Source organism: Trypanosoma melophagium (assembly GCF_022059095.1).
Source record: "Trypanosoma melophagium isolate St. Kilda chromosome Unknown ctg28segment0, whole genome shotgun sequence".
NCBI classification, from domain to species: Eukaryota; Euglenozoa; class Kinetoplastea; order Trypanosomatida; family Trypanosomatidae; genus Trypanosoma; species Trypanosoma melophagium.
Window position 1 is genome coordinate 89,119 of NW_027125159.1, and position 20,480 is coordinate 109,598.

At 38.0% G+C, this 20,480-nt stretch overlaps 9 protein-coding genes across 10 annotated transcripts; all 9 read right to left on the reverse strand.

The window, feature by feature from the left end:
• Positions 1-400: 400 nt before the first annotated feature.
• Positions 401-1,489, reverse strand: LSM04_004231 (uncharacterized protein; the record flags this gene model as incomplete). The annotated part of the gene is made up of 1 exon (XM_067330319.1): positions 401-1,489. One exon carries the CDS (start codon positions 1,487-1,489, stop codon positions 401-403), a length of 1,089 nt encoding a protein of 362 aa, XP_067190309.1.
• A 546-nt stretch (positions 1,490-2,035) lies between these two features.
• LSM04_007660 (Peptidase S54) lies at positions 2,036-2,926 on the reverse strand (the record flags this gene model as incomplete). Its single annotated transcript, XM_067330330.1, has 1 exon — positions 2,036-2,926. The coding sequence occupies one exon, from the start codon at positions 2,924-2,926 to the stop codon at positions 2,036-2,038; it is 891 nt and encodes a 296-aa protein (XP_067190339.1).
• A 1,195-nt stretch (positions 2,927-4,121) lies between these two features.
• On the reverse strand, positions 4,122-4,934 carry LSM04_001224 (uncharacterized protein; the record flags this gene model as incomplete). The annotated part of the gene is made up of 1 exon (XM_067330341.1): positions 4,122-4,934. The coding sequence occupies one exon, from the start codon at positions 4,932-4,934 to the stop codon at positions 4,122-4,124; it is 813 nt and encodes a 270-aa protein (XP_067190282.1).
• Positions 4,935-5,440: 506 nt separating this feature from the next.
• On the reverse strand, positions 5,441-6,253 carry LSM04_002101 (uncharacterized protein; the record flags this gene model as incomplete). The annotated part of the gene is made up of 1 exon (XM_067330352.1): positions 5,441-6,253. One exon carries the CDS (start codon positions 6,251-6,253, stop codon positions 5,441-5,443), a length of 813 nt encoding a protein of 270 aa, XP_067190291.1.
• Positions 6,254-6,759: 506 nt separating this feature from the next.
• Positions 6,760-7,572, reverse strand: LSM04_005151 (uncharacterized protein; the record flags this gene model as incomplete). Of its 2 annotated transcripts, none has more annotated exons than XM_067330365.1 (1): positions 6,760-7,572. In XM_067330365.1, one exon carries the CDS (start codon positions 7,570-7,572, stop codon positions 6,760-6,762), a length of 813 nt encoding a protein of 270 aa, XP_067190321.1. The 2 variants fall into 2 exon arrangements, with proteins under 2 accessions (XP_067190321.1, XP_067190320.1); XM_067330364.1 differs by having other exon boundaries at positions 6,760-7,014.
• Positions 7,573-8,148: 576 nt separating this feature from the next.
• Positions 8,149-8,544, reverse strand: LSM04_007952 (uncharacterized protein; the record flags this gene model as incomplete). Its single annotated transcript, XM_067330377.1, has 1 exon — positions 8,149-8,544. One exon carries the CDS (start codon positions 8,542-8,544, stop codon positions 8,149-8,151), a length of 396 nt encoding a protein of 131 aa, XP_067190342.1.
• An 861-nt stretch (positions 8,545-9,405) lies between these two features.
• LSM04_000863 (uncharacterized protein) lies at positions 9,406-15,774 on the reverse strand (the record flags this gene model as incomplete). Its single annotated transcript, XM_067330390.1, has 2 exons — positions 9,406-11,690; positions 11,838-15,774. 2 exons carry the CDS (start codon positions 15,772-15,774, stop codon positions 9,406-9,408), a joined length of 6,222 nt encoding a protein of 2,073 aa, XP_067190281.1.
• Positions 15,775-16,094: 320 nt separating this feature from the next.
• On the reverse strand, positions 16,095-19,334 carry LSM04_000483 (uncharacterized protein; the record flags this gene model as incomplete). The annotated part of the gene is made up of 1 exon (XM_067330401.1): positions 16,095-19,334. The coding sequence occupies one exon, from the start codon at positions 19,332-19,334 to the stop codon at positions 16,095-16,097; it is 3,240 nt and encodes a 1,079-aa protein (XP_067190271.1).
• A 517-nt stretch (positions 19,335-19,851) lies between these two features.
• On the reverse strand, positions 19,852-20,400 carry LSM04_004945 (uncharacterized protein; the record flags this gene model as incomplete). The annotated part of the gene is made up of 1 exon (XM_067330414.1): positions 19,852-20,400. One exon carries the CDS (start codon positions 20,398-20,400, stop codon positions 19,852-19,854), a length of 549 nt encoding a protein of 182 aa, XP_067190319.1.
• Positions 20,401-20,480: the final 80 nt, after the last annotated feature.

Sequence of the window (20,480 nt, forward strand, 5' to 3'; positions counted from 1 at the left end):
TGTACTTCCTCCTTCATCTCACCATTATCACCAGCGCCTCATCTGTTTGTTATCGCATTCACTTAAATCTCGTACTTATTTGTTTGCCATCGTTTTCCTCGTAACGTCCATACTAACAACAACAAAGAAGAAGAAACGAAGCAGGATCTAATCTACTATAACGCCCATTCACATCAAATCCATCTCTTCTTATTTCCATTTTTTTTTCTTCCTCTCTTCGCTGTTATTATTATTATTATTATTATCATTATTATTATTATTATCATTATTATTATTATTATTATTATCATTATTATTATTATGACATTGATACATTTCCACATACTCAAGAAACTCTCTCTCTACTTCTACTTTTGCTACTACTTCCTATTACTATTATTATTATCTTTCTGCCATTATTTCACTTTATCACTATTCTCCGCTTACTTCTACGTCTCGTCATTCCCTCATCCCCATCGCCATCATATTGCCATTTATTATAACTCATACACACACACGTCACAATCACCATAATAAAACTCACTAATAATACCGTAATACCAAGTCCACACACCGTTCCACATGCGGTATCAGTAAAGAAAGAAAATGTTTCTGGATCACGGGTAATATTGGATGGATGTACACCAATAAAGACTTCATGTTCTGTAAAGATGGAGTGATTTTTACGGGTAAGTGTATGCATGGCGGTTTGCAGAGATGTGAGACATTTTAACGGTATAGTAGCATGTAAATCATTTTTATCTTTTTTACCACGACTATTCCCCTTATTGCCAGTAGTATTAGTACTAGTACTATCATTATTACTATTATTATCTGTGTTCAAAGTATTGATATTCCATCTAGCTGTAAAGGATGCGGCTAGTTGTTCTGAATTCCCATTAAATCTTGGCAGCACAGCATGTACCTCCACACTACAACCACTCACTATTACGACTTCTTTTTCTTTTCCCGCCGTATTAATATTAGTTTTACTATTACTATTAATAGTAGTATTAATAGTAGTAGTAGTAGTAGTAGTAGTAGTAGTAGTAGTAGTAGTAGTAGTAGTAGTAGTAGTAGTAGTTTGCGCCAATCTCTCTAGTCGAGGGTAGACATTTTTCATATAGACCTCACAAAAACAGTTTTGAAGATCATCTTTTAATGCCTGTTGAATATTTACAATATAACGCACCGGAGCCACCGCAGCGTAGCGTAAACCTCTCCCAAGAAGCACAAGTGTTCCATATGTTTCTATTTCATGCGGCTCTAATGGCAATGATGATGATGATGATGATAATAATAATAATAACAAAGAGGATGATGGTAATGAAGAGATGGAGTTTATATCTACAGAGGAATTTATTAAAAAAGCAGAAGAAGAAGAAGTTTCTGCTGAGACTACGGCTGTATGTGTTGTGGTTCCTGCATACATGAAGAGGACGTGTTGTGGGTTTGTAAACACTCCACATAGTATTAGTTGCTGGAGAAGAATCATAAAGAAAACACTCATTTGATTTTTTTTTAAAGGAATTTGTAGAGTTCTTTTTCTCTTTTTTTTTCCTTGTTTTTTGTTTGTTTATTCACCATTCCCTCTTTTTTTTTTTCGGTGTGTGATGCAACACAGAAAAAGTAAAAATAAAAGGAATTCAACCTATTTACTTATCTATGCTTTTTTTTTTGTTCGTTGATGTAAGGAAGAGGAAAAAAAGAAGAGGCGTGTAAGTTAAACACATAGCTTTTATTTTTTTTTTTCTTGTACATTGGTTCATACTCTCTTTTCATTAGTAATATACACATATTAAGAAATAAAACAATAGATAATGCCACTTTAAGCAACACACAAAAGAAATAAGAAGAAAAAAAACAGCAATTTACAAAAAAAAAGATATTTGCACGCTAATACGTATATATATATATATATATATATTTCTTTCTTTTTCTCTCTCATTCCTCTTTTTCAACATCTCACCCCATCAACCACAAACACCAGAAAATCAAAAATAAATAAATAAAACAGAAAAACAAGAACAAAAAACAAAACACATTATCCCATTCTCTACTTCCATCCCTCTTCTTCTTCATATCTTCTCTTCTTATCTCCACGCCACCACCGCCACACGGCGCCTAAACAAACACCAGCCATAAATCCCCCAACATGTGCGGCGTGCCCCACAACTTCACCGGCCGGCAGCCACGCCGTTCCCGCAATGCGAGAAGAGGAAGAATCACACAACGCACACATCACCGCAATGCACTCGGGCATCACTAACGTGACGGCGGTGGCCCAGCGATTGTAGTAAACGGCATTAAAACCCGCCAAGGCACAAACACCACCGCTGGCACCACACATAAAGATGGAATCGGAACGGCGCTTGTCGAGTTTGTACATCATATCATCCGCCCATCGACGTACACGTGATGCGAGAGCAGAGAGTGGTGAACTAACACTATTATTATTATTATTATTATTACTATTGCAAATAGTGCCAAGTATATCATTAACATTTCCTTGTTGTAGTCCTGGAAATGACAACCAACGATGATATCGTCGCTTTCGCTGCGCATCGTTAAACAGTAATTGTCCACCAATCCCACCTATAATACCACCACCGATAAATACCACAAAGGATCCAATAGTGCGTCTAATAGATACATTAAGACTATCCTCTTCCACATTCTCTTTCATAGTATCCCCTCCAAACTCCATTAATGTGCCTGTGAGGGAAACCATATTTCCCATGAGGTGTTCATCATTGGCATGTACAAAGAGATGCGTTAACAGCACCTCAGGTCTTTGCTTAAATGAATCCACAGAGAAACCGTAATCTACTATGCGGGAGAGTGCCTCTAGCTGTGTAGGCCAGTGACCCTTGGAACAGTGTACAGCAAAGCATATCCACACTGGGGTTAAACGAATTGCCGTACAGGCAACATCTATATGCACCATGTTTTAGCCTTTTTGTTTGTTTTTTTTATATATTTGATTTGTTTCCCCCTCTCTTGTCGAATCGTTTCCAAATGGTGAATCAACTCTTCCTTTATATATATATATATATATATATATATATATATATATATATATATATATATATATATATATATATATATATATATCGCTTGCGTTATGCGTTTCTCCTGTCCAACAGTGTTTTTCTTACCCTTGAAGATGTATATGGTGTCAGTACACCTAAACCCGTGGAAAGAAATACTACCAACACATGCAAATACGAGAAAAAAAGAAAGAGTTTTGGTAGTAATAATAATAAATACAAGGAATAGATTCTTCAAAGGAGAAACAGTCTATCCCAATTGAAAAAAAAAAATCCGAAATAGAAATATATACATTATGTATATAAATGTACATATTTCTGGGTATAGACAAAAAAACCCTTTTTTTTCTCTTTCTATCCTTTGCCACATCATTGCATTTAAGCATCTTTTTCTTTTTCTTCTTCCAATATCAAAGTTACAGAATAAAAGCAAAAAAAAAACGTTTTCTTAAGACTTATTTCTTTCCCCCCCACTTGATCATCCCAATTTTCCGTTTCCCTAATGTCTTCAGGTTTACCAGAAATATGTAGACCAAAACAAGATACGAAGGAACGAATAATAATAAGTATATATGTATTCTCTTTTTTTCTTACTTTCCTTAAGTTACAAAGAAGTATTATTCGTTTTCTGTATTTGAAATGACTCTCTCAGAAAAAAAAATAAAGAGGAAACATATCTTGCGCACAAAAATACAAAAAGATATTTATACGCAATCTGTATCTCAATTTATATAATACCATTTAAAAAAATTCTCTTATAAACATCTGCGTGTTCGCCGTAGTAAAAAGGGAAAAAAAATCCACTTCCTTTTCCTCGAGTTAAGGTGTTGGATCCGGAAACAAAAAAAATGTTTATTTTTCAAAAACAACACTTCTTAAAGTGAAATAAAGAGAAATCAAACAGGTAAACCAACTTAAAGCTTAACATCTAACAAAAAATTATCAAACACAAGAGGCGGCAAACATTACCCCATATCAATCATTACAATAGAAAAATAAATAATGTCCTCTTCTTAAATAACAAAAAAAAGGAAGCACACAGCCAAGGTGTTAGAGAATTGCTATCATATTCCAATCATTTCCACTCTCCATTTATGAGTGTGTCAGAAGGACGCCAGGCTTCAGGTTCTTGTCCACCGTAACGGCCGCAGTCCAGTTGTCGGCGAGCTTCGCCACATATGCCACAGCCCACTCCTTATTCTTATTCACACGCGCCTTCAGTGTATTGCCCTTCACCAGTATGCAAGGCGTCTCCAGACCAACTGTGCCAGTCCAGCCCTCTTTACGTCCACAAAGCACTTCAGCGCCAACTCGTACCGGAACTGGGAACATACGCAGCGGCGTCATCACATTTGTCTGCGCTATCTTCAGATCCTTCACGGTCACACTCGCCATGCAGCAGCCGCAGCCAAAGCGGCCACTCATGGACCAGCTGTTCACAGACTTCATGCCCATAGTGTAGGAGGCGCCGCAGCCAACCTCGCAGTGGGGGCCAACTGCCACACCGAAGCCCAAATCCAATGCGTTCTTCACCAATTTCGCGTGTGAGGAAAAGCGGCCCTGCAGGCGGCACTCGTGGGAGACCTCATACTCGCCCTCCTTACTCACAACACCCTCCACCTTGTGGCCTCGGTCCTGGTACGACAGATTCACCTTTGCATTGCAGGTGGAGGGAAGAAAGGTGACCTTCAATGCAGCACCGCACTGGCTTGGGACGTACTCAAGGTCTGCGCTGAATTTACCGTCAGATGTGGCCGTGGGGTTCACGAAGAATGTGTCCTTTGGTCCCTTGTATTTGCACTCCACCTTCCACTTCTGGGCGTCGCTGTAGCTCTTTGTGAGCATGTCCTTCCCATCCTTGTTGAAGTCCTTGTACAACGTCAGAGACTTTGCGGGAGCAAACATGGTTCTTGTTTGTTTTTTGGGGGGATAGTAGCCCGAGTCAATGAAAACGCAAGTCTACAAGGTAAAATAAAAACAAAAATAAGAAAGGAAGAAAAAACTGAGTTGACGCAGTCAGAGCAGAGAAAAGGAATGAAATCCGCAGTACACAAAAAGAACACAAAATAAAATATACCCATCAAATTCGCTAATAATTTCACCCAAATTCAGACATCCGTTCCACCATTCGGCAATAAGTTTCTAAGTTCAGCAAATGATAATAGTCAGGTTAAGGATGGAGTTATACCTATTCTTTTTTTTTTCATGTACTCCCGCGTCCGTTTCTACCGCCTTGCAACAACGTCATTTATCCCAAAAAGCTTCATTGCATTTTCTTTAATTTCGCTTCTTTTATTTGTCCCGTCAAGAAAAAAACCGGAAAATAGAATGCACACAATCCCAACCTATTTACAAAGTATAAATCGTGTGTCTCGTTTTCAAAATACTACCAGGTCTATTCATCCACTCCATTATGAGTGTGTCAGAAGGACGCCAGGCTTCAGGTTCTTGTCCACCGTAACGGCCGCAGTCCAGTTGTCGGCGAGCTTCGCCACATATGCCACAGCCCACTCCTTATTCTTATTCACACGCGCCTTCAGTGTATTGCCCTTCACCAGTATGCAAGGCGTCTCCAGACCAACTGTGCCAGTCCAGCTCTTACCGTGTCCGCACACCACCTCCGCACCAACACGCACAGGGTGTGGACATGTTGGCACAGGCGCCATGAGTGTTGTTGTGTACGTCTCAAGCTTGTTCGTGCGCACAGCCACCATTCGCCCGGAGTCGGCGTAGCGGCAGGATGCGGTCCAGTTGCAGTTGTTCTTTCCATCCCAATGGTACACTGTGCCGCAGCCAACCTCGCAGTGGGGGCCAACTGCCACACCGAAGCCCAAATCCAATGCGTTCTTCACCAATTTCGCGTGTGAGGAAAAGCGGCCCTGCAGGCGGCACTCGTGGGAGACCTCATACTCGCCCTCCTTACTCACAACACCCTCCACCTTGTGGCCTCGGTCCTGGTACGACAGATTCACCTTTGCATTGCAGGTGGAGGGAAGAAAGGTGACCTTCAATGCAGCACCGCACTGGCTTGGGACGTACTCAAGGTCTGCGCTGAATTTACCGTCAGATGTGGCCGTGGGGTTCACGAAGAATGTGTCCTTTGGTCCCTTGTATTTGCACTCCACCTTCCACTTCTGGGCGTCGCTGTAGCTCTTTGTGAGCATGTCCCTCACATCCTTGTTGAAGTCCTTGTACAACGTCAGAGACTTTGCGGGAGCAAACATGGTTCTTGTTTGTTTTTTGGGGGGATAGTAGCCCGAGTCAATGAAAACGCAAGTCTACAAGGTAAAATAAAAACAAAAATAAGAAAGGAAGAAAAAACTGAGTTGACGCAGTCAGAGCAGAGAAAAGGAATGAAATCCGCAGTACACAAAAAGAACACAAAATAAAATATACCCATCAAATTCGCTAATAATTTCACCCAAATTCAGACATCCGTTCCACCATTCGGCAATAAGTTTCTAAGTTCAGCAAATGATAATAGTCAGGTTAAGGATGGAGTTATACCTATTCTTTTTTTTTTCATGTACTCCCGCGTCCGTTTCTACCGCCTTGCAACAACGTCATTTATCCCAAAAAGCTTCATTGCATTTTCTTTAATTTCGCTTCTTTTATTTGTCCCGTCAAGAAAAAAACCGGAAAATAGAATGCACACAATCCCAACCTATTTACAAAGTATAAATCGTGTGTCTCGTTTTCAAAATACTACCAGGTCTATTCATCCACTCCATTATGAGTGTGTCAGAAGGACGCCAGGCTTCAGGTTCTTGTCCACCGTAACGGCCGCAGTCCAGTTGTCGGCGAGCTTCGCCACATATGCCACAGCCCACTCCTTATTCTTATTCACACGCGCCTTCAGTGTATTGCCCTTCACCAGTATGCAAGGCGTCTCCAGACCAACTGTGCCAGTCCAGCTCTTACCGTGTCCGCACACCACCTCCGCACCAACACGCACAGGGTGTGGACATGTTGGCACAGGCGCCATGAGTGTTGTTGTGTACGTCTCAAGCTTGTTCGTGCGCACAGCCACCATTCGCCCGGAGTCGGCGTAGCGGCAGGATGCGGTCCAGTTGCAGTTGTTCTTTCCATCCCAATGGTACACTGTGCCGCAGCCAACCTCGCAGTGGGGGCCAACTGCCACACCGAAGCCCAAATCCAATGCGTTCTTCACCAATTTCGCGTGTGAGGAAAAGCGGCCCTGCAGGCGGCACTCGTGGGAGACCTCATACTCGCCCTCCTTACTCACAACACCCTCCACCTTGTGGCCTCGGTCCTGGTACGACAGATTCACCTTTGCATTGCAGGTGGAGGGAAGAAAGGTGACCTTCAATGCAGCACCGCACTGGCTTGGGACGTACTCAAGGTCTGCGCTGAATTTACCGTCAGATGTGGCCGTGGGGTTCACGAAGAATGTGTCCTTTGGTCCCTTGTATTTGCACTCCACCTTCCACTTCTGGGCGTCGCTGTAGCTCTTTGTGAGCATGTCCCTCACATCCTTGTTGAAGTCCTTGTACAACGTCAGAGACTTTGCGGGAGCAAACATGGTTCTTGTTTGTTTTTTGGGGGGATAGTAGCCCGAGTCAATGAAAACGCAAGTCTACAAGGTAAAATAAAAACAAAAATAAAAAAAGAGTGGGGAATGGGGTTTGCCAGTGAGTTTCAAAGACTTTGGTGCATAAAATGATAATAAAGTATCATATTTGTTTACTTTGGTTTGTCGTGCTTTTTTTTTTTTCGTTCTACTGAAGACCTGTCAGTATGGGTGTAACTGGAAAAAGGAGAGGGAATATGACGATAGTAAAATAAAATGGAGTAATGATAACGTTTTTTTTGTTGTTTTATTAACGATAGGAGACAGCAAAAGAGCAATCTTCATTAAGCCATCTTTCACTGAAACAGCATTTTTGACTCTCTTCCTTGGTCTAGATAGGGTTTTTGAGGGAACCTATTTATTCTCTTCCTTTTTTCGGCTGGGGAAGAGGCTCGTGGATGCACAACAATACAACTTTTGATAGAAATCAACACAGGACTTTGGTGAACAATGGAGGGGATAAAAAAAAAAACAATTGTATTATCTTCGCAACATTTGTGTATGACTCTCCTTCTGGTCGTGTGATTATCAACTTTCTGGATGTGAAATTGACGTTCCAGATTCGATATTCATTGGCTGTTCCTCGTATACCTCCTTTGGGCGGTTCACCACAGTTCCACGATAACGGTATAATTGCTGTAATCGGTCGTAGAGAATTGTGCAGCGCATATTTATCCATTTACGTTCCTTCTGTAGTAGTTGTACAGCCTCAGTAAGGGATTCGACCGTATCTAAGTGGGCGGAACGTGGAATACAGAGACGTTGAATAAATGAAAGAGTTGCATCCGAAGAAGAGGAAGAACTTCCTTTATTATATGATAAAAGTTGCATACGGCACAGTCGACGAGCCTCTTTAATAGAAAGAACAGCATCACGAACATCTTCCGTATCAATAGGATGATGTTCAGAGAAAAAGGTACTCATTCTTGGTGTATTATCATCTTGTGTTTGTGGGGGTTGTGTATATACAACAGAGGTTCGTGTGGTGGGATCTACTGTAAAGGTCACGGATGCGATATATGACGTATTCCCATCACTCTGCATGTCTTTATGATGGTAGTCTGTGTATTTAAATGCCTCCAGTTGTTTTTCTTATTGTTGTGTGTCTGCCATATGCTGTGATCTCTGTTCTCTTGTGAAGAGATATGGAGATGTTGTTTGTGTTGGAAACCCTCTTTGCAGATTCACGGACCCCTTATAAGCATCATGAAAGCTTGTATTATTATTATTATTATTATTATTATTATTATTATTATTATTATTATTATTATTATTATTATTATTATTATTATGGTTTTTTTTTTTTTTGCGTGTGGTCAATTTATTTATTCTATTCTTAGTGGAATAGAAATAAATAAAAGCCACCACTCCTACGAATCGCAAAAGGATTTTTTTTGTTTAAGAAAGATAACAATAGAAAGCGGGAGAAGGAACAATTTGTAATGTGCAAGATCAGAAGGAAAGGAATGAAATAAATAGATAAAGCATGAGGATATTGTGACTCTTTTTCGTTTGTTTTTCTTCTTACTATTTTAAAGTATAATACTGAGCAAAAATGAAATGACTCCAGCAATAGCACAGTGTAATAGTATGATTAATAATATTAATAATAATAACTTATAACGAGCATAACTGAAGGAGTGATAGAGACAAAACAAAGGATTAAAAGAAAAAAGTAATGAACTGAAATAACTGTGATCTTCTCCAACAAGCAATAATAATAATAATAATAATAATAATAATAATAATTCATAATTCATAATAGTAACAATATTAATAATATTCTCAGTAAAGTAACTCTTCTGCATTTTGCAATGGTCGAACCCCAAACGCAAAACCCGCAATCAATCGCAGTAGAAACCGCTCTGTCTCTCGTCGTGAACGTTGTGGAAATCGAACCCTTTTTTCTTCTTTTTCCTGTTCTTCTCCCTGTTGCCTTATTGTTTGTTGTTCCACTTTACACTGTTGCTGTAATTGTGATGGTTTAAATATATAATAACTGGCGTCTAAAGCCCGTCGAAGCATTAGCAATACGGCAAATAAACCCCGCCGTTCTTCTATTGTGGTTGCCCGAGAAATAAGAAGATCCATTCGCGTACGATTAATATATGGAAGTGCGGCATTTATATAAGGCTCCAGCGAAGCCACACAAAAGGCACTATTACAACAGGCAAAACAAGTGGAAAATCTTTCTCTGTTTAACTCATAAAGATTATTCATATGAATAGTGTTTCTTTTTCCTTCTTTTTCTTTTTCGTCTTGTTCCTCCTGTTCTTGTTGTTGTGTATGGCAAACAACACAAGAAGAAGTACAAGAAGAGAGTTTAGGCGTTGTTGTTTCACGTTCTTCTACGAGTTGCATTATTCGAATGGCGAAACTTAACTTTCGCCAGTGGTCTATAGAGATAACCGCTGGGTGTAGAACGAAAAACAATTCCCCCTCTGTATGCTTATTATTATTATTATTATTATTATTATTATTATTATTATTATTACTATTATTATTATTTATACATTTTGTAAGAGATGCTATAAGGGCGATAATACGAACTAGTGTACTGGCCTGAAGTTGTATCATACCAGTTGGTAATGGACCTTCCCAACCATTACATCTTCTTTTCTTACAAAATTCTTCGTCTTGTGATTTCTCTGTTATTCCTGTTAAAGTGGATGGTAGGGATGAAATTAAGAAACGCCATGGCATTAAGGCTGCAGTTGTCGCCGTATCCATAACACTTATCTCTGTATTCTCCTGCGTACATATAATGACACTATTATTATTATTATTATTATTATTATTATTATTATTAACATCACGGCAAAGCGAAGAAAGTGGCGTTAAGTGATAATTAGAAGGTACTGCACTATCAGGGAGTAATAACTCTAACGCCTGTTGTGCCAGAGATTGTAGTATAACTCGGCAATAAGAAGAAACCTCCTTTATAATTCCATGACGTTTGCTATTCATACTACTATTACTACTCATCGTATTAATTGTATTAATAGTATTACTATTATTATTATTATTATTATTATTATTATTATTATTATTATTGTTAGTGCGACTCCAAGCATCTCGTTCAATAGAGGCAAGCACAGACGCCAAGTACATTACACTTTCACAGATGTCCTTCTGATGATGATCCACATAAACATCAATCGTTACTACACACAATTGTGTCACTTGTTCCAATTCCTTTTCATCCACTCCATTTGTACTAGAACTGATCATTTGACTAAGAAATGATGGCAGTACAACGGAACATAAAGAAGCTGCAGATGATAGTAATAATGATACATTCATATCTAATATTCCTAAAGATCCCTGCACTTGTTGTTGTTTATCTTTCTGTTGTTTCTGTTTTTGTCCTTGTTGATGTTCTACTAGTCGTCGTCGTAGTTGTTCATACAATAACGATCGCTGATACACCGCCGCCTGTATAGCGTGGGAGAAACCATTCAGTAATCCAAATAACACCGCATGTAGATGTGGTAATAATGGTAATAACACGGTAATTACATTCCTGTGTGCGTGATCGCCGCGGTGAAATGCTAACAGTCGCAGTAGTGTACATACCGTGTCTGTTATGTATATAGCTTTAAAGAGAGGCGGTGGGGCGGGAACAAAATCCGCGAAACGTGATGTCTGCGAGAATAACACATCTCCGGTATTATTATTATTATTATTATTATTATTATTATTATTATTATTATTATTATTATTATTATTATTATTATTATTATTATTATTATTATTATTATCAGTAGTAGTAGTAGTAGTAGTATTGATATTCGAGTTATTAAGATTCCCATCACCACGTACTTCATTCCCATGTTCATCTGTACATGTGGAAGAACATTCCCCTTCCTGTACATGTTTAGGATTCACTATCTTCTTTTGACTCTTTAGGGGTTTCATAACAGGACTCGTTTCTCCTTTTGTTTTTATTACTGTTGTTGATGTTAATAAGGATTGGTATCGTCTCTGTGCAGATGCCCACGGTGCACGCAAGACGAGATATTCTGTTACACACAATATAGCATTACAGCGATTCAACATCCATCGTTCTCCTTCCACATCATAATCAGTATCAATATCATTATTATGATAATAATAACCATGATGATGATGATGATTATTATTATTATTATTATTATTATTATTATTATTATTATTATTATTATTATTATTATTATTATTATTATCTTCCATGGTACTTTCAAAGGGAAACCCCAATACAGTAGTATTAGATAGAAGTGATACACGTTGAAGTAATATATTTTGAATACGGGATGCCACAGACATCACCTCCACCGATATAGACAGTGCTTTAGCAAAGGATGATAATGATGTTTTTGTTTTCATACAAAGGGTTCTCTTAGTATTATTATTATTATTATTATTATTATTATTATTATTATTATTATTATTATTATTATTATTATCCATTTCATCCCTGTTCGCTGTTGACACACAGAGAGGTGTGTTAGCCTCCATAAAGTTATACAATCGAATTAACGCGGGTAACATTGTCTCCTCTGGTGTACAGAGCGCAATAGACTGTAATACACGTGTACATGATGGTAATAGCCATAAACAGTAGAAATCACGCAACCACCACCGTACAGGTTGATCTAAACTGGAATTTATTGAAAAGAATAATTCCTTTTCTTTTTCGTGTTCTTTTCCTTCTTCTTTATGTAGTATTCCATACTTCTTATTCCCAGATATTGAAGGAAAATGATGTTTATTCCTGTTATGTGTATCATTCTTGTCCTTGCTCCCATGATACTCTGTATAATCCTCATTATTATTATTATTATTATTATTATTATTATTATTATTATTACCATTATCATCATCACTGAAGAATGCCTCACGATCATCTAACCAGTTATTAAACCACAAGAGTGTATCGGTTGTAACTTCCATTACATACACCAGCATTGTTCCAATAAAGAAACGTCGACTCACATCCACTAATACAGGAAATGGACTTAACGGTAATGTACCCGATATAACTATATTATTATCACTATTGGGATTAGTAGTAGTCATATGCTTTCCAGTTGAGTCAATCCAACAAACCGTTCGAAACACTTCACCGAGTTTATGCATAACAACACGAAATGGTTTTGTTTCGCTAACAACACTCCACGTCGAGGCGAAGCGAAATAAATCTCTAAATACAAAAAGACACTCAAGAATCGCCGTTGTACGCCACCAAAGCGCCCGCCACGCTCGTTGTTGTTGTTGTTCTTTTTCTTTTTCTTTTTGTTTGTTATTATCGGCATTATACTTGCCACGCCTCTGTTTATCCTCGCCTGTTATTATTATTGTATTTGTTTTTTGTTCTTCAGCTGATAACATATCCATTAATAAGACAATACGATGTAGACACTTCTCCCACATGAATACCTGTCGCTGCAGTACTGCCGAGAGCCATCGTATGTGTTCATTGTTTGAGATTAGACAACCACGTTTATAACCAAGTCGTAGAAATCGACAGGCCGTCATACAAAGTGTACCGGCCGCCACCACAAAAGTCTCTTCTTCATTTTCTTCCGTTTTATTTACATTAGAATTATTCCCAACAACACTCGCAGGACTTTCATGGATATTATTATTATTATTATTATTATTATTATTATTATTATTATTATTATTATTATTATTATTATTATTATTATTATTATTATTATGAGAATTTATAGGCGTAGAGGGGTTCATATTGTTATTGGGGTTTCTTCTATTAGGCATATTTGTATGGGAATAAGTTCGTGTTTCCACTTCTTCGCCCGTAAAGGCGTGTGAAAGGGCGAATTGTGTGAGTTGTACAGAAAACGGTAAAAGTGAGGCGGGAAGTCGTTCGCCGACCACACAACAACATGTTAGCAATAAATTAATATAGTAATAATCCTGCTGTGTATAGGACCAAGGAGTTTTATTATTATTATTATTATTATTATTATTATTATTATTATTATTTCCACGGTGGATTACGGTAGATGAGGGAAGAAGAACACCACCAGAGGCCCGACAGATTCTCTCCAAAACACATTGTAAAGAAGTCGTAATCCAGCGATGATTACTGTTTATATGTGAAGTTCCAAATTCCTTCATATTTCTATTTGTTGTTGATATTTTCTTCTTTTCATTTGATGGAATTTGTCGTCGCCATTCTTCCTCTGCAGCAAGTAGAATCTTAGCACTGCTACTCATCATGGCAGCGGAACTGTAACTCCCACAAAGTCGAACACAGCGAAGAAATAGCAGGTATGATCCACTCCACTCATTCTCGTTAATATTCGTTTCCTTTTCTTTTTCTTTTGTTTGTGATAATTGTAATTGTAATTCATGCTCTTCAGCTCTATATGCATACTCATGCAGAAGCGTCAATCGTCCAATCTCCGCTAATGCAATACACACCGCAATCTCCTGCACATGGTCCCATAAGAGTGGTATATCATTATCATCATCGTTATTATTATTATTATTATTATTATTATTATTATTATTATTATTACTATTATGTGACTCATTCCTTCCTGTTTTCATTCCTTTTCCATTTACACTCCCACTCTTTTTATCACTTTTGTCTAAATCAGCACGCCACATAATATCAGCTCCAATGTTCTGCGTGCTATGTTGATTAAACACAGATTCTAAAACTCGTGTACGACGTACTCTTGATGCCGATGAGGGCTCTTCTACGCCACTATTGTTATTACTTTTATTATTATTATTATTATTATTATTATTATTATTATTATTATTATTATTATTATTATTATTAACTTTACTGCCTATTGTGAGAGGATCCTGTAAAGAGGGTGGAATCGGTACACAGTGTGTGTAGAGTGAAAGAGGCGGCACATCAGATGTTGTTTCTTCTCTTCTTGTTGTTCGCGTTGTTTTTCCATCTGTACACTTTGTATCTTCTTTAAATGTACGCCAAACAGGAAAATACAACAACGCCAGACGTGAGAGCAAGGATGAAAAGAAAGGACTACGTAAAAGTTGTATTTGTGCATTCCTCCTTTCTCGTCTTTCATTTAAGTTTGCCTCTTCGCATCGCCTTGCATTCTGAGAAGTTGTGGATTTCGTGTTATGATGATCGTTCTTTTTATTATTATTATTATTATTATTATTATTATTATTATTATTATTATTATTATTATTATTATTATTATTATTATTTCTATCATCAATTTGATATTGGTGGAGGAGAGCCATGATGTAACTGCAGAGAACCACACTGAGAAAACGACCCACGGCAGGAACATCCCCGTGAAAAGACAATAAATTCGAGAAACTCTGTAGTAATGCATCGCCCCAACCATTTAACTGCAACGGTGATGATGATGATAATAATAATAATGATAAGCCATCTTTTTTTGTTGTTCCTCTTATTGTTGTTATTGTAGAAGTGGAAGGAACAGTTATAGCGTGTTGCATAAGTCGCATCAAATTATAAAACGATTCCCCTGTAAAGAGAGAGAAATGTACATTTGCAAACTTCTCGTGATTCGCCGTAGAAGAAGAAGAAGAAAAATCCCACGATGGCGTTAACCACAAAGGCCAGAAGGATCGTGTGGAATTCTCGCCTCGACGCTCCCCTTCCGGCAATCCACCTTTAAAGGAAGAGCACAGTAGTTCAGATAACACACCTGTCGTCGTCACTACTCTACTATTACTATTATTATTATTATTATTATTATTATTATTATTATTATTATTATTATTATTATTATTATTATTTGTTGTTGTGGACTGTGTTGTATTACGCTCACTGTGCTGTATGACTGCGGTAATGTGTTCACGGGCGCAGTGAATGAGGCGTTCTTCCCACAGTCGTACATCACCAGTGCCAATAGCAAAAAGAACCTCCGCACGTTCTACTGGAATGTACGGAGTGTTAAAAGATACACAAGGCAGGACACTAATACTACTACTACTACTATTATTATTATTATTATTATTATTATTACTATTACTATTATTACTGGAACTAGAGAACTGTACTTTATTTTTTTTCTTTTGTCTATTATATTTATCATTTTCTGTTATGATCGATGTTGTCATTGGTGCAGATGAGGTTTGGGAGTGCGACCCTTTTTCCTCCTGTACTTCATTCGTCTCAAGTTTCTGCATTCTTTCTTTATTCCCAAAATCACCCCCTTTTTCTTTTCTTTCCTTTCTCTTTTTTTTCTTCTATAGTTTGGACTTTTCTTTTGATTCGCTTTTTTTTGCCTTTGATACTATTCCTAACGTAATCATAACAAGGCAAATAAATAAGGGCAAAGAGAAAAACACAATATATTACCACCCTTTAAAAAAAATAAACAATCACATATCACATATTATATATATATATATATATATATATATTCTTCTCTTTTCCATTTCCAATCAATACACCAGAAATAAGAGACTACAGCCAATATTACCAGTATACACACACACAGTATCATTCACGTATTTTCCTCATATTCCTCTTCCTGCCGCTCATTCAATACTTGCTGTAAAAGCAACAAGCCATATGGCGGCACTACTGTAATATGTGTAGAAGCAACTCCACTACTAACACTCATACTAGATGATGTTCCTTCTCGAGAAGGAGACATTCCAACAGGTCGACCAGTGTTTTCTCTATTTTTCTCTCTATGACGAATAACATTATTATTACTTCCACTACTGCTACTACTACAACTACTTGCAGTAAGCATTGTTTCATTGTGTCTAGTATTAGTATTATCATTATCGAATTCATCCCGTAGAGGTGTAGAGAATTCTGTTACCCCTCTTGTTGCTCTTACTCTTATAGTAGTTGGGACTCTTGCTGTTACTGTTCCCGTTACAGGTGTTATTGTGGATGTTTGACGTTCAGAGCTAAAACTTTGTTTTTTCTCTTCATTCAGTGATGCTGTTAACTCCGATCGCATTTGTGGTGTACGCATCAGCTGTGTCTGCTCCTCCGCAAAACGTAGAGAGGGTGAAGAAGACTCCTCATGTGGTAGAAATGGTGATATATTTACATTGACCGCAGAACGTGTAGACGGATTAGATAAATCTCGTCCTTCTTCTTCTTGCTGTTCTTCTTCTTTTAGATATTGTGATTGTGGATGTGGTAGTAAAGGCTGTGGGTATGACAGTGGAGAGAATGCACACGTGGACTGCTGCATAGAGAGTGAAGAGGAGGAAATACCAAAACAACACTTATCCACCAGCGGTGCCAACGGTGTTTCTCCCTCCTCTGACATGCCATGTGTCATTAAGTCGTTAAAATTCTCATCATTATCAACTTCATCATCGTCAGAGCCAACACTACTAACACCAAAGAGAAGAGCCCAAGATGTGGTGGATCCCTCATCCATACGACGTCTATGAGAAATGGAATCCACAGTGCCTTCTGTGTTTTCATTCACATCCATAATAACAGGATTATAGGAAGTTAAGGTATGACTAATTGCTGGATGTGTAGGAACTGTAGGAGGAGGAATAAATTCCACTTCTGTTACTGTTGGAACATTTGGAATTGTAGTATTAGTAGTATTAGTATTAGTAGTAGTAGTAGTAGTAGTAGTAGTAGTAGTAGTAGTAGTAGCAACAGCAACCAAATCATCATCTTGTTGAGATGATAGACAAAGAAGAGCCTCTTCAGTCGCCTCTTTCTTTTCTCGTAGATGAGATGACTCAGACCATTGAGAGTTACAGAGTGCTGTCGCTGCTGTTGTTGTATTTGTTGCAGATGTAGAAGTAGTTGTTGTTGTATTTGTAGCATCAGTAGTATCAGTAGTATCAGTAGTATTTGCATTTATTGCACTTGATGTTGTTGTTGTTGTGAGTTGATCAGCCGCCGCACTTAACGATGTACCATCACCTGAAGAAGCCGTTTGATCCGATACCAATACATTTGTATTAGATCCTGTAGGAACAGATGTTAAACTTGGGGCCAATACATCACATACACGTCCCAAAGAGAATGTTTCAGACCCACTTGTTACTATTTTCTTTCCCTTATCTATATTTGTTGTTTCTATTTCTATTCCTGTTGCTGTTATTGTATTGTTTGGCATACCTGAAGTTGTATCTGTACCTTCTCTCTGCATCATCATAGTCATCCTCATCGCTCCTCCTGATGTAGTCAATGATCCCATGTCATCTCTCGCAATTTCTTCTTCTTTTACTTCCTCTTCCTTTTCCTCTTTTTCTTCTTCATATTGTGTATTTGTAGTATCGATGCTAGTTAATGTCGTTTCATCTCCTTCCATCTTCGGTGTCATTCCAGCCACAGAGGCGGGAGGGACAAAAAGGCCAATATTCTCATCTTCCGTCGGTATTGTTAACGGCAGTGCTGGGCGGTATAATTTACGCCGTCCAGCAGCCGCAGAGGAGGAGGAAGAGGCACACGAGAAGGTGGGAGATTTGCCACTTGGGAAAGCAGGCTCTAACGTTTTTAACGTTGTTGTCTTTTCCATGTCATCCACACGTACAGATGAATCCATATTATTATTATTATTATTATTATTATTATTATTATTATTATTATTATTATTATTATTATTATTATTATTATTATTATGTGCGTGATGACCACTGCTGCCATCAACGATAGTACTACTACTTGCATTATCATCGGTGGTGGAAGAGGGTTTCGTTCCCACTATGCCCATCTCTACTGGTGTATCACTATAGAGTTTCATCGTATTTACAATATCCACATTTGTAAAGGCGGTTACGGGATGTATAGTTTCTACTTCCACGGGAAATTCTATTCCAGAAAAGATGGTACAACTACTACTTTGATGCTGAACGTGTTCTTCTACTTCTTCTTCCCCTTCTTGTTGCTGTCGTTGTTGTTCTTTTCCTCCTTTTTTTTCTTTCTTTTCTCCTTCTTTTTCTTCTTGTTTGACATTCTTCTCTCCGTGTGGTTTATGGTCTATCCCACTATTATGTATCTCCGCAGGGGCGGTGGCATTAGCCGCATCGATAGAACACACCGAAGTAGAGGAAGAAGAAGAATATGTAGATGAAAGTGTATCTCTCTGCAAAGAGTGTTCAAAATCAAAAGTTCGAATACGGCGACGTACGGCACGTTCCAAATCAATACATTGTGATTCCGCTACGGAGACAACTGCGGCGAGAATGATTTGCAAATACGCCGCATTCATTCCACCATGATCATCATCATCATTCTCATTTCGGTTGGTCGTATTGGTAATACTACTGCTACTACCACAGTAGTAATTATTATTATTATTATTATTATTATTATTATTATTATTATTATTATTATTATTATTATTATTATTATTATGACTAGTGTTATTATTATTGGGTCTATTGGTACTCTCAAGACCAGCAGCACTACTACCATTAGTAGGAGCAGGAGCACTTGGGAGAGAGGGAGAAGTGTTGGTGGACAAAATAGATGCCAATAAATCCGCAGCGTGCACAGCACATCGAACAGCTGCCAACGCCTCTTGTGAAGTGCAGAACTCACTATTATTATTACTATTGTTACTGGTATTGTTTTTAGTAGTAGTAGTAGTAGTAGTAGTAGTAGTAGTATTACTGTTGGTATTGTTCTTACCGGTATTATCCTCTTCAACAGTTGTTTCACCCGCAACCCCCTTTAAGGACGTTTGCGGGAAATGTGCTGTACTAACCCGTTGTTGTTCTTGTTGTTGTGTACGAGTTGACATGGGCATTTGTCTCATTCTCTCTAATGGATAACGGTTTATGTGTGCGATCGCATGCACTGTACACTTGAGCCATGAATTAGCAAAAAGAATAAAAAAGGAAGAAAAAGAAAAAGAAATATAAAGAGAGAAAAGTAGCATAACATTAGATATTAATTAAAGAAACATACGAAAAGGAAAGAATAAACCTATGACGAAAGAAAAAAAAACATCCATATTGTTTGAACAATATATATATATATACGTATTCTTCTGGGAATTGATGGTGTGCTTTAGTCTCCAGAAACAGGAAAAAGCTTTTACTCGCTTCATTGCATTATACAAGCAACATTCATACAGCCAAAAATAACGGGATTATCCAATAAGTATAAATAGATAAATAGATACAAAGATTATGTGACGAAACGTGAAGAAGACGGCAACAATAACAACAATAATAATAGTAATAATAAAACGAACAGGTAAAAACACAAAACCGTACTTATAGTCATACGAACTTCACATAATTCTCCTTTTCTATTTTTTTCTATTCGACTCGCTTGACACGTCCAACATCTGGTGTCTGTGGCTGCAAGAACGACATGGTATCGTTCAAGTGTCCCTCAATCGCTAGAAATGGATTTTCTACAAATGATGGAATTTGTGTTACTTCATCAAATAGCGCTAATTCCGCCTTTGCTGTTTCCATTCGCGCCTCTGCTGCTGTTAGTCGTGTACGTTGTTGCTGTTCACGCGCCACAAGTTTCTCAGCCACACGGCGTTGTTGATCACTTACCTGATTCGACATTTTCTTCTTACTTTTCGCCTTATCACTCTTACTTAGAGCAGTAGGCATAGCATCCGTAAAAGAATTGTCTGTTCGCCTTAACTTTTTCTTTTGTTGTTGTTCCCGATGATGATGTGTTTGCTCCTTCTTGGCTTTACGCTCCAGTAATCGTTGGCCCTGTTGTTTCTCACGTTGTATTCCTGTATTAACACTGCCATGTTTAGAACCAATACTTTCCTGTTCTTGTTCGTTTGTAAACGCAGCCTTCTTTGCCAGCTTGCGCTGCACACGTGTGGAGCTTTTCACCATCGTACGACAACTACTAGAAATTGAAAGAAGAAATAATAGAGTTAACAAAAAAAAATGGGGAGAAAATGAAGGAAGAATGG